Source organism: Arvicola amphibius, chromosome 4 (assembly GCF_903992535.2).
Source record: "Arvicola amphibius chromosome 4, mArvAmp1.2, whole genome shotgun sequence".
Taxonomy (NCBI): domain Eukaryota; kingdom Metazoa; phylum Chordata; class Mammalia; order Rodentia; family Cricetidae; genus Arvicola; species Arvicola amphibius.
The window spans coordinates 146,978,540-146,992,677 of record NC_052050.1 but is presented as its reverse complement, the minus strand read 5'-3'; the positions used below and the strand labels follow the sequence as shown (position 1 = coordinate 146,992,677).

At 41.8% G+C, this 14,138-nt stretch overlaps 1 protein-coding gene across 1 annotated transcript in view; it reads left to right on the top strand.

The window, feature by feature from the left end:
* The window catches only part of Zmat4 (zinc finger matrin-type 4), a 344,754-nt gene that overhangs the window by 231,779 nt on the left and 98,837 nt on the right, over window positions 1–14,138 (top strand). Inside the window, exon 5 of the mRNA XM_038328487.1 lies at window positions 1,841–2,068. Coding sequence (XP_038184415.1) covers window positions 1,841–2,068 — 228 coding nt within the window. The remainder of the gene's footprint in view (window positions 1–1,840; window positions 2,069–14,138) is intronic.

Here is a 14,138-nt window from a genome sequence, read left to right as displayed (position 1 = left end):
TCCAGGTTTGCACGCTTAGACAGTGGAATTGGGGGGAGTAAAAGCTCCAGTACAAGCAAGAGTTACCCATGTGCTAGAGGAGTTATCCATTTGATATCTTTCTTGTGTGCTATTTCTGCCCAGGTGTGGAATATCAGGCATCAAGTAACAAATTGAATGTGAAGTCCCAAAGAGTTGTGCTTCAGGATGCATCAAACATCTGGCTGCAAATGTTTGAAACATTTCTCATTACCATGTAGCAGCGCATCTTCAGAAAATGATAAGGATGCAGGAAACTTGGGAAGCAAGGTGTGATTTCCTTGAGACAGGAGACAGATAGTTTTCATAGACAGGTTGACTGCATGTTTGTGACTTTCATTAGTGTTGCTAAGTCATGACAGAATAACACCAGATGGCAGCTGAGACATGGCCCACATTGGAGCCTCACTTCTGTATGGTTCCAGCTGACCAAATTCAGCAGGGAGGCTTTTAAAAAACATCACATGTTGGCCCATTTAGTTGAATCTTAGCCACAGCTATGGTGAGCGCTGTGGATCAGAGGAAGTCTGCCTGAGACACTGTCCCGACAGTGTGCTGCTTGGATGAAAGTGTCACGTGACAAGTATGCATTTGTGCATCAGTCATTTAACTCAGGCTTTAAAGGTCCCCCCATCAAAACTTGGAAGCTTGAGGGGTTGATTAATTGGTTCTTTAACTTGTCTTTGATTTCCCAAGCTGTTGCTTTTCCGTGGAAGAATACCCTAATTGTCTTGATTTTGTCAACTACAAATCCTTGTCCTGGAGATTAGGGACACATGGAAGATGCTGTTAAATTGCTTATGACTAACAAGCCAGTAAGACTGAATACCACTTTAATCCCCAAAAATATTTGGATTAAAATATTTTCTACGATGCAGCGCAATTCACTTTGTTTTTATACAAGGAGGTGGGCCTCTTGGTTTACTAAGCATGAAAGGTGTTTTGGGCGGGGGGCTGAGAAGGAGTTCCGGCCTTGGAGCTTAAGTATTTGGTTCTGTGCCATGCATTATAACTTCATCCTTCACCTTTATAGCATCCCCTCCTTGCTGTCTTTGAAGTCAATCATCAGAGAAATAGGACAGTAACTCCAGGCACACTCATTTCGAGGCGAGAAGCAATTTGTATGTTGAAAGCATACAGAAGTTATTTTTACTTTCCATTAGTAAACTCCTTCAAGTTCAATTCTATTCTTTCCCTGGGCCAGAAATAACTAAATTCACAATGGGATGTGTTAAATTAATAGCTGGGAGTACAATCTCAAAATAGTGATATGTGCCCTTTCAGCTTAGATAAGCAGCTTCTGCTCAGGAGAGTGTCTCCTCTGGTCTTCTGGGTGCACAGTTGTGCTTTCAACGCCAGTGTTAGCAGATGTCGTCTGAAATAGCCTATCCCAATAAAAACCTGGCATATGTAACATGGTCTCCTCAGTTGGTACCATGCAAGTCAGCTGGCCAGTGCCTTTCTTTATTGGCTGTTTCAACTTTAGCACTAGTTGATCCATTCTGAACCTTGTCGTCTTGATTGTTCTTCAACTTGACCGACAGAACATTCTCTCAAGATTTTACCTGAAAACTATTTTTCCCCGTCACAACCATTCCTTCTGCTTTTTAAAAAAAACAAAACAAAACAAACAAAACTATCCAAACTTTGATCTTGGTGCTTGAGAGATTTTAATTTGTACCCTGTTCAAGATGATGGTTGGCAAAGGTGATTTCCCAGCCTTGGCAATCCCTTGCCATCACAAGAATGGGATGCCCATTCCTCAATACCTAAGGGAAGTGTGCCCAGGCATGAACTGACATACTGTTGCTTTCTCCTACAGCCACACCACTGAATTCACTCAAGGCCCCTCGGGTGGACACGGCTCCTGTGGTCTCATCTCCCTATCAAAGGAGAGACTCAGACAGATACTGTGGCCTCTGTGCAGCCTGGTTTAATAATCCTCTGATGGCCCAGCAGCATTATGATGGCAAAAAGCACAAGAAGAACGCAGCACGGGTTGCCTTGCTAGAGCAGCTGGGAACATCGCTGGATCTGGGGGAGCTGAGAGGTAAGAGTAGGCCCTCCCTTAATCGTTTGCCCCAGCGAGGCTCTCTGCAGAAGCCTTGTGTTTTCTGAAAGCAGAGTGATGGCTGGTAGGGCTGTAATGCTAAAGGAAAGCGTGGCACTCTCAAAGGAATGGCGCTGAAAGCAAAAGAGCAGCAGCTAGCTTTAGCTTGACTTCTAAGTACTCATTTCCATAATTTTATTGACTCATTTTCAGATCTAAGATGCAGAGGTGCGAACCTTAGTCTTTCCTTTCTCTTTGCCGTTAAGCTCCTTCTCTGGTGAATGCTGTTGTGGATGGGTAGTAGACGAGAAGCTGAAGGACAGTAATGCTGGCTTATGTAAACTCGTGTGCTCTACAAAGAAAGCAACGATGCACTCCATGGCCCACTGCAGCCACCTCCTGCCACTAGGCCTCTCTAGGCTGCTGGAAAGCATCCCCTATGAGTTCCCACTGAGGCTATAGCAGAGGCGTGCAGAGTGTAGGGTAGCAGTGAGTGCTGTAGTTGGTGTTGTAGGGACCATGACCATCTGATAGCACTGAGCGAGATAGTTTATCCTCAATAATCATTGAAGCATTTTAGATCACATAAACATTTTATTAGCAGCTTGATACTGACTGTGTAGAGACAGAACAAAATTTCATACTACATATTACATTGCTAAATGATGCCATGAAAGGTCCTGTTGATCCCATGTCCTCACCCTGGTACATTATGTTTTAGATGTGGTTTTATGAGCTGACCAGGAGACCATCAATAATAACACTTGTAAGTTATAGAAAACAAAGGTTTACAAACCAATTTTGAGAAGATCACCTGGTTTCAATTGGATCCTGTAAGAAGAACCTATGCTTTTAATCCCCCAACCTGATAAGGGAATGCTTCTTGACAGTAAATGACCTTAGATGGCCCTTAATCACAAAAGTACCATCAAAGGTCATGCTGTGAGAAGCTCATTGAGAAAGACTGTTTATGGAGGAAGTCTTTGCCAGGGAAAAGGATTCGAGTTGGAGCTAGATGTGTGAGCAGGACAGAAGGCTGTGTGAACAAAATCATGTGTGTGCCTAAAGGGCAGGACACACAAACAGAGAACAGGTTTCTAATGCATGGTTCTGGAAAATTCTTACACTGCTTCATGGATCTGAGTTTCAAGGCCCAGGATGCACCAGCAAAGCTGCAGTGGAGACTGATTCCTTCTTAATGTTTGAGTAGTGTCTAAGCCCAAACATACAAGTGTTTTGCTTGATTCCTTGTGTGGTTTGTAGTTACTGAAAAGCCATACCGTCCTTACTATTTCAGTATGCCAGCTAACTTCACATTGTAGAAAGTCTTGAGTCGTTGGCATGGATGCTCTTTGTTGGGGGGATTGCTGGTGGTAAAAAGTCTTTGTCTTGTATATAGAGGACAAGTTGCTTCAAAGCCGAGGGCCACCCCGCAGAGTTGCTATTAATGGTAAATAACAAGTCGGCTCTGTGGCTCCTTCATGGCAGGGCACTAGAAGAGAAAAATGAGGATTTATTTATTGTTTGTGCCAGATACCATGACGTGAAGAAGAATTATTCCTACAGCACATTCTTCTTGTCTAGTTTGAATTATCTGCACTGCATCTTTTATGTGCAGCCACATCTTAATGGCTTGGGTGTCAGATTCTCTTGCACTAGTGTGGCTTATCTTGGGTATGAAGACAAAAGGATGCTCTTTGTCTTGGTACCTCTACTTGGCTGTGACTCAGTAGCATAGGAAACACTGCCCTTGGGTCCATCTTTCGATCCACTGTCCTTTGGATCCACTAGCTGATGCTTTGATCTATATTTATGCAAATGTTCAATACTACAGACTGTTGAGGAATAAAGCAACCTTGGAAACTCGGCATGTTTTAAAAGATTTAAGTGGACATGCTATTTCTGACATACCCCTAAAACATGGTCAATCAATAAGGCAAAATGCATCCTAAGTACAGGCATATTATAACTTAGAAAAATGGCACCAGGAATGCTCATGGTTTGAAATATTACATTAGTTATTGATTATCATGGTATTCCTTCTGTCTTTTAAATATTTCCTCCTGTTCTCCATACTGATTGTTAGCTTGAATCTGAGTCTTTGGTTAGTTTTTCTCGTTGATATGATAGTTCAAAACGTCTAGAATAGAGGAAGGCATGTAGCACTTACTCAATAACTGCTGAATGAACAACAAGAGAAGGCCAAAAACCAAACCAATAAACAAACAAACAAACGTGGCACACAATTGGGCATGCCTCATTTCTGCAATGTCATGAAATGAATAATTTTCATAAGACATTCTTTATGATTCTTCCCATTTTAAAAATGATGTATATTTTGCATACACTTAAATGAATAGATGTGACACTTTAAAAAGAGTTTTGACAATGCAAGTACTGGCATGATTCATACTCCTGTGATCATATGTGACTTTTTTTTTAAATATCATGACATATGTCTGCTAATGTTCCTGGTTAGCCCTAGTCCTCTGACCCTCCCCATGTACCCCACACATCAACATGAATGTGAACATGCACACACTCATCCATAATCATTGTTTATACCTGTGATCAAAGATGCTCTTGACTTTTCTTCTACAAGCTTCATAGTTTTAGCAATTATGTTTCATATTATGATGTCTCAAATTAAGTTTTTGTTTAGTTTGAGAAAGGGGGCTGACATTCATTTTGTTTCCATTCACTTGCACAGCAATTACAAAAAATATGTTAAATATTTAATTTCCATTCCCGAATTGTCTTGAATTATTTTATCAAAAATCTGTTTATGGAGTTGGAGAGTTGACTTACCAGTTGAGAGCGCTCACTGATCTTGTAAAGGACTAGAGTTTGGTCCTAGCATCTACATGGTAGCTCATAACCTCTGTAACTCCAGTTTCAAATGTTCGGTGCCCTCTTCTGGCCTCTGGAAGTATTGTGCACACATGGTACTGGCAAAACACTTAGTCATATAAATAATAATAAGTAAAATCTTCTTTAAAGAGGAAAACCCATTTTTTATTAAAAACCCCATTTTTTAAGTGTGTTCATTTATTTAAATACAACTGTTGTCCCCAGGGAACCTCATGGTCTGGTACACTGTACTGATTGTTTAGCATTGGATACATCCTGAAGTTAGGGACTACATGGTCTCCAGCTTAAAGATAGTGTGGCTATTCTAACTCCTTGTACTCTATTTGAATTTCAGAAGCAGGTTTTCAATCTGTAGGTAGAACATTATCTGGACTGTTGAGATTCAATTATCTGCAGATCAGTGTGGGGGAATTAAATTATTCAAAGCATAAAGTCATGTGATCTGTGAACACCTTCTCTATGCTTGTGTCTTTCAAGTTTGTAAATGGTGCTTTAGAGCCAGGGCAAATATTTTGTGCATCATTTATTGAATTCATGCTTAATATTTGGTGGTGTTTAACCTATTACAAAGTACATATTATTAATGTCATTTAATGTAGTTGCTGATAATATATAGAGACTTTTGTATATTGACTTCAATCCCTGTGACTTACACATAATTTCCTACCTGTTATTTTCATATAACCTAACAATACAAATAATGCACACTTTCTACTGTGTTTGGTGTTCATTGTATGTTGTCACTAGAAACTATAGAACCACGTTATTCTAACTTTTTGGTGGCGTCAACTAACAGGTAAATTTAAAAGCCAATTTCCTATAGACTACCAAAGCATTAGAAGTAGGATTGGCCTAAATATTAGTTAACATGTACAGACAAGTATCAACTCTGGTGTCATTTTTTTTCAAGAAAACAAGTGGTAACTTCTCTATATCTGAATTATAATTTAGCAAGGAACTTGTCTTCTTCCTGAACAGAAAGTCTACTGTAAAAACAGCCATCAGAGTATAGAATTATGAAATTGAATGGCTGGAAAGTACCCTAGAGTTTTTCTTTATGGTTTAATTTCTTTGTCTGTTAACATAAAACACCTATAGAAAGCACTTTCTTATTCAGAAATTGTGGCAGTGTAAATTCTGAAACTATGACTATTTGTGTATGAATATTCATTTTATGCATTTTAATAATTCCTTTAAAAGCTCCAGAATGAGGCTAAGCCCAGGTTTGTTTGCTGTTTTGGAGGACTCTAGGTTCTTCTGCTGTAATTCTGTCTGAGGACACCACACAGCTTTCGAGCGCATTTGAAAATTTAATAACGCTTCTAAGTCAAAAGAGTAATAGCCCTGTAAGACACATTAAATATCATTGAATTATACATGCCCTTTCTTTTTACAGAGCGAGCTCTGAAGTCTAGAGCTGTAAATGGGCTTTTCTCTTCTGAGTTGTTACTAGAGCATAGTTCTAAGCCCCTGATAGCAGGTGCACCCTTATCCGTGACTCAGCACCTCCTGCTACAGATGCACCCATCTCCGTGACTCAGCATCTTCTGCTACAGGTGCACCCATCTCCGTGACTCAGCACCTCCTGCTACAGAAGCACCCATCTCCGTGACTCAGCACCTCCTGCTACAGAAGCATCCATCTCCATGACTCGGCACTAGAACCATGAACAATTCCCTCTTCAGTTTAGAAGGTTGAGGCTGAGTGGCATAGATATTCTTAAATACATGTTTAAACCTTGCTTAGACCTCAGTTATATAATAAGCATAATTAACTCAGTTTTCCAGAAGCAAATTCTTGACAAAAGTATGGTATACTTTTAATGAGTAAATTTTCATATGGCATTTATGATGACTCTGTGTGAACTGGAATAAATATAGAAATGCAAAGAAATCATAGTCACTCTTCATGGAGGTGAAGGCTCGAGAGGTACAGGGCTGTGCGGGGCTTTAGAGTCTCACTCTATGTAATTGCATCTGCTGTCTGGATTGGCTGTATTGGAGACTGATTTCAAGGGGAGAAAGCAACTCAAGTAGGACTTCACATCTCAGAAGTGGGATGTGAGTCAGGAGGAGCAGATTTATCTCAAAATAAGTAGAAAATGAGAGATTTTCACTTTTTGAATTATTTCTGCTGTGAGATAGTGTAGTGACTTGGATCCACTTACTTTTGTTCTGCTTTAATCTTGGCTTGGTCTTTGCCAGAATCCCAGGAGGTGGGTGACTTAGCATATTTAGCCCTTGCTGCTTCTTTGCCTTTTGTTAGCTTTGTTAGCTGTGCTCAGGCATCTGGACAATAGTTCTTCTCCAAGACCGAGGAAAGGAAGGATGCTCTAGGGGAATGAATCAAATGATGTTCAAGATGAGGTAAGGTAAACATTATCCAGGAGCCCAGTGCTTTACAACTAAACCCAAGGGCTATTCATCATCTTCCACATTTACCATGTGTCTTAGTTAGGGTTTTTATTGCTGTGAAGAGACACCATGATCATGGCAACTATTATAAAGGAAAACATTTATTTGGGTGTCTTACTGTACAGAGGTTTAGTTCATTATCATCATGGTGGGACATGGCAATGTGCAGGCAGATGTGGTGCTGGAGAGGTAGCTGAGAGTCTATGTCTTATGCAGGCAACAAGAAGTGGTCTGTCTTACTGACTATAGCTTAAGCATAGGAGACCTCAAAGCCCACTCCCATAACAACACACTTCCTCCAGCAAGACCACGCCTCCTCTAACAAGGCCATACCCCCCACTAGTGCCATTCCCTTTGGGGGTCATTTCCTTTTAACTCACCACACCATGGATAAATTTGGGAGTGACTTTTCCCTGTGGTCCTGGATTGTGCTTTCTCCTGATATTGTAGAAGAATTGGAGTCAAAGTTACCGTCAGCTGTAGCTAGGATGGGCTGGAAGATGGAGATAATTCATTTGACCCTGGGAGAGCGATTAGAAGTGGTGAGTTGGGGCCATTTGAGTTAGAAAAGCCAGTGGTAACTGTAGTGCAGCAGCAAGACGTAGTTTAGGATGTTGAAAATTGGTCTCTGCTCATGGGGCTCAAGTAGACGACATTGATAAAATATATATGGCTATATTCTAAGGATAGAGTAGCGTTTAAAGTATGAAACTGAGTAAATGAAGAAAAGGTGGTCTCCTCTCATGACTGGCGGTGACAGGGCCTTACTTTTCCCATGAGTCTTTCCCAGAGACTTGAAGAATCTCATGGTATGAATAAGTCTAGCTGTGACCAAAATTCACCTTCCAAAGGCCAGCAGAAAGTTTTGGCACACTGGACACCTGTCACACAAAGTCAGAGAAAGTTGACAGCTGCCTTCTGGGAGAAGAAATCCAGTGCATTGGAGATCACGTAGCCGAGCCATGGGCCACCTGTCCCCACCTGATTCCATAGGAATACAAGATTTGATTAGGTGGCTAGAGATACTATTTCGTGAGCAGGATCATGTTGTTTGCTACTTCCGTATTTCAGCTCTGATGCACTGATTGACTTATTCATCCATTGCCCCGTTCTTCCCACTGGTTTTCCCAAGCATCTGCCACAGACACACAAGGATAAACATACATCAGAGATCCAGAGAAGACTCCCGGTTTTCCGGATGATAAGAAATAAACATGGTTAGTCTGAGATAGGTGCTAAAGGGGCAATAAAAACGGCCAAAGGATGTTGAGATGGGGGGTGGACTTCCTGAAGTAGGTTAGTGACCGCCTGGCAGAACTGCTGAAGTCCTTGAACTCCAGCCTGAAGAGCAGGCAATGTGAGGCGATGGCTTGTCTCGGAGAGCCCCAGGGAGATCACAGGATTGTTAGTGGAGACAGGAGGAGGCGTGCTCAAGGATTACAGATAGCGACAGTAAGCCAAAGGCTGATGATGAGCAGAAGGTGAGCTTGGGGACAGCAGTGGCCACATTTAGTACATTTTCATAGGCCATGAGACCACGGGAGATGTTTGTGTGGCATTGCATGCGAGTCCAAGCCCTGCACCTCCCATCTGGTTAAGGGATGGACGCCTTCCTATCCTGGCTCCTTGTGCATTCTGTCCAACATTGGTTCCGCTCTTATCATCTCTGTGAATACAACCCTCACGGCTTCCATTGTTCAAAGCTATGTTGCCAAGTAGCAGATTGTTGGGAGCATCCGCATTTCTATTAGCGATCAGGCACTGGTGTGTGGTTGACAGGACTACAGCAAAGACCCTGGAGTTCATTCAGCACTGAAAGGTAATACCAACTGCCTGGGATTTCTTTATTAGTGCTGACCATCGCTAGTGGGGCTGAGATCAGAATTCCCTAAAAACTGAGCTCAGGGGCATCATGGTGGAGCATGTGCCACAGTGTTAAGCAGGCATGTGCCATTGCTGTTGGGAACAGTTTATTCATGGGAAATTGGACCAGAGAGTCATCTCCTAGTTTTCATCTCAGAACATGGGATTTGGGTGACTGACCCAAATGTCTCATCTGAGTTATAAAAAGAGCCAAATTGTTAAAGAAGGGAGACAAGAGTGTCAGTGGGGACAGAGCTGTGAAAGTCCGAGCCTTTGAGATATGGTGGCACCAAGCAAGCTTGCGAGAATGCCTGAGCAGCGCTCAGTTTAGACAGTTGCATACAGGGACGGAGCCACAGCTGAGGACCGGCACTCTAGAAGTCCAACGTGGGGCTTGTTGGATGGCGGAGGTGCACAGCTTCGTTTGGCAGTGCCAGGAGCAGAGGGTGGAGCAAAAGGGACTCAGATAAGTGATAGCTGAATGCCTGGATGCCTGCATATCTATCTGCAGATAATGAAGCCCCGGCTTAAAATTCTTCCGAGGACGTTGCATGTTGAGATTTGGGTCTGAGCAATGTCTCATTACAGAAAGCAGCCGGAGGCTGTTACAAGGGAGAGAAATTACAGGCAGGGATATACGTTGGAAAGGTTTTTTTTTCAGCCTAATTAGAATTTTCATTGAGAAATTACATCAACCTGAGCTACATGAAGAAATTTGAGGGTGCCAGGCGTTGATAGTAAAGAAAACAAATCAAAAAAATTTTGAATGGTTTTGTATCCAAAATTTCCGCCAACAGTCTGTGTTGGAAACTGTTCCTAGGATGATGATATAGGGAAGTGACAGGATTCTTTACGTGGTGGAGCCTAGCAGGTGGTCTCTGGATCACTGAAAGGTGTCTTCAGTGGGCTCTCTCTTCTCATCTTTCTTTGGCGTCCTCGTCATGACAGAGTTTTACTCAGCCACTGTATACTACTACACAGGTCCTTAGCAACGGTCCATTGGGTAGTTAACTAACACGTCCAAAGCTTCTTCTCCTCTTGAAGTTAATTAGCTCAGATATGTGTTACAGGAATGGCAAACAGACTAACGCACATGGAAATTCAACAGGATTTGTCGGGTGAGTTGGGTCATGATTTACTTTGACATTTTTCCATGGCTGGGGACAGGACCCAGAGTTTTGCTCATGGTAAGCAAGTCACAGGCAAGCAGTTGGCCACTGAACTATACAGCCCTAGCCCTAGGGCAGTGGTTTTCAACCTTCTTAGTGCTACGACCCTTTAATCTAGTTCCTCACGTTGTGGTGACCCCAGCCATAAATTTATTTTCATTGCTACTTCATAGCTGTAATTTGGTACTGTTATAAATTATATTGTAAATATCTGATATGCAGTATGGTCTCAGGTGAACCCCTGTGTCATGCAACTCCAAGTGGGGTTGCGACCGTGGGATGAGAAACACTGTCCTACGACCTTAACCTGGCGTGCTACATTGCTCTTCTCATAGTCTTCTGAAGCCTGAATATCCCATACGGGGCCTTAGGGACTAGCAATCTGGCCCCATTTAACCCAGCCTTGGAATTGTGACAACAAAGGCCCCTTGTATTACCCACCGTGTCTAGAGTCATATATTGTTGATAGACGCCCTCCATGACTGGCCTCTCCCATGCTCTAATAGAAAAGCCACACTCTGCATCCTCGATTCTCGCATGCAGTCGGAACCATAGTTCTTGAGTGGATAGTTTAAAGGTTTCTAGTACCACATACTTAACAAAAATTACTGTGTCAATGAAGGTGCATTTTTGTTATGTTTAATCAGTTACAGCAGATATGGCAGTTTCTCCCTTATCCTGGTATTTCCAGCCCATGACAGCAGTGTTCAGTTTAACTAGTTAAGCATCAGCAGAAAATAGGACCTCTAAGCAGATATGATAATTATAGAACACGATGCTAGATTGGATGGTAGAAGTGCTGAGGAAAATACTTAGCTTAGATTACACCTGGTTATTTTTGCGTTATTATTTTTAATGTGTTTTGACACCTTAGCTGCGGCATGCCGGCTTCCTCCCATCTTCAGAGCCCACATTTCTGGGTTAGACAATTTAGCTGTTTAAATGTCTCAGATCCTCTCACAATTGTTGGTGGGAACGAGGTATGGAAATATTATGATGTAGAAGAGACTATTTTCATTCATTCATTTGTTCATTTGTTCAAACTTGCTAAGTCCCTGATATGGGAAAGGAATTGTTCCTAAAGTTATAAGGGAACACTAAATTATTTATGACTCATTATTTAATCTGAGAGGATTTAAAGTGTAGAAGAAGGAAGTAGAGAAAAATGACGCCTTTACTGACATATAACACTAGATAAACAAAAAAAGAGTTTAAAAGTTTAAAATCATCGTGATTTTAGAGTTTAAAAAGGAGAAAATAATTACTCTAACTTGAAATGGGTGCCAGCAAGTATGGACATTGGTGACCAGGGTGTTTAGTGCCGAGATGAACGTGAGTGAAGGGCTGGGGAGAATGGGTAGAGTGGAACATTATTAGGAATTAAGACATATTGGCTGTCTGGATAAAATCAAGCTGGAAAGACAGCTTAGAGCTGTGAGAAGTTGTTTTGGCAAAGCTGAACCCTTTCTGCCACAACTGACGTGCCCTAAGTCACATGATGGCTGGGATCGTTTATACATTAGCACTGTCTGGGAGCAGAGAGCTTGCTGGATTCAGGTGAGGAGACCCCAAAAGCCAAGAAAATGAGATCAAGTGGATCTGTAACTCTGATGAGGCCTGAGGGATGCTGAGGTGGAGCGGCTGGAGGGAGAAGATGTGTTCCTCTGGGTACCACTTGCATGAAAATGAGCGGGGAGTTGGATTCTCTAAGAACCGGACAAGGAAACTCTGGGCCTTGGGAATGCTAACAGAAAAAAATCAACAACAAAAAACAAAGCAAAACAGACTTAATGAGGAATATGAGAAATGACTTATATTTCTGTTCAACCTCAAATCTAACAAGAAATCCACTTGATGAACGTTCACAGTGGCCTGTTTACACCCTGTAGGCCAATGCCTTTCTCATCTGGGGCGGGTTTTGCCCATTATTTTTCCTAATGATGCTAATAAATGAATTTCTGTCTAAAAGAACCTGGTTAAGCCTACGTCTTCCTTGACTATATCCTCGAAAAAGATGAGCACGGATTTTAAAATGGAATCTGCTTGGCACATCTGCTGCCGTGTAAGTGCTGTACACAAACTAATTAAACAGGAACTGGAAACTACTCGATTCCTAATTTCAAATGTGGCTGTTGCATTTTAAACAGCCGTGAATTAATCTGGAAACCATCATCTTTACTCTGAGATGTTGAATAAGGAAAAGAAAAAAAATAGGCAAAATTAACCCCATATGTGCCTCCGTCCACCCAAGTGGCTTCTGTTACTTCTGTTAGGGGTCCACTAGGGCTGCATGGAGGAAGCTGAAGATGTGATGTTAGGCTGCTGGACAGATGTTTTCTTACTCAGAGCGCCAAGGTCTCTACTTGGAGATCCCCACTGTTTGTTTTAAGGTTAGGAGCTAAGATGGCATTTTACAGAAGCTCTGAACAATATTTTCCTAAGGTTGTGGGAGGATAGATCTGTCATGTTGGCTCTTAAGTTGTTGTGGATGTTGGTAACACACTTTTTTTTTTTTGAGAAAATAGGAGACACAGCAACATTAGAACCAAGACAAAGTTGTCCTTTAACAAATGGGAAGCTATTTTGTAAAGAATTGTAACTTTACATTAACGCAAACAAAAGTAATCTCAAGCATCCTTTATGTTGAATTTTCTGCAGCTGGACCTGGTAGGTGAGGTCTGGTAGCATTGATTGTGGTGTAAGAAATAAACATAAGATTTGTTCACAGTACCACATACCCATTGAGACACTTGTTGTCTATGTTATTTTGGCTAATGTTTAATGAACACTTACCATGTGAAAGATACCACAACAAACCCTAGAACATAAAGATGACATTGTCCTGGATGGTAAAGGAGACATTCTTTCTCTCGCAACAAGTCCAACGTTTATGTGGCAAGTGACATTGTGTGATAAGTGCTCGCAAAACTCACATCCCTGAAGATGGTACCCAAAGACCTCTAATATGTTTACTCATGTCAAGAAACAGATCTGGGAGGGAGGGAGAGAAAGAGGAAGAAAGGGGAAAGGAAAGGAAGAAGGTAAGAAAAAGGGAAAGGGAAGGGAAGAAGGAAGGAAGAAAAGGAAGAAAGAAAGAGAGTGAAATGTGTATTTAATAAATCATTTCACTGTTCACATCTATTTTATTAAATATATTCTGCTACTGGTAATTAGCATTCCATGAAATTTCCCCTTCAAAGCAGTGATTTCGTAGTTGAGAGAGAAGTATACAGACTTGTGCTTGGAACTTCTGTGTGGCTCTATGCCCAGGACTAAAAGTGCTGCCCAAAACACAGAGAAAGCCGACACCGTATTTTCCTTGTTAGGACTCACCTGAAAGAATGACGATGATTCCTTCACCACTTGCTTTCCCAGCGGTCATTGTGCTGCTGACCCTGCTCAGCCCTGAGATGTCCTCGTGTTCTAGGCTTGGTCCTGGAGCGCCGCCAATGCCTAAGCAGCCAGTGTACGCATGTTAATACGATTTCAATAATGTTTCAGATCCCCCTATGACTTGCCTGTGTAAGAAATGGAAAACCTTCTTCGGGGAGCCTAGAAAATCTGGTTTTACTTAAAAATTTACAGCAGCAAAACTAGATTTTTCTCTAGACCTGTAAAAGGCTCTGGTGTCATGACAGTGGAAATCATATTTGCCACAGTAGGTTTTTGGGAGGTGACTGCGAAGCCTGCATCACCAAAGTGCTTCTGTAGACCTAAGCGATGAACAGAGATTTGCAGTAACTCCGATTTGGA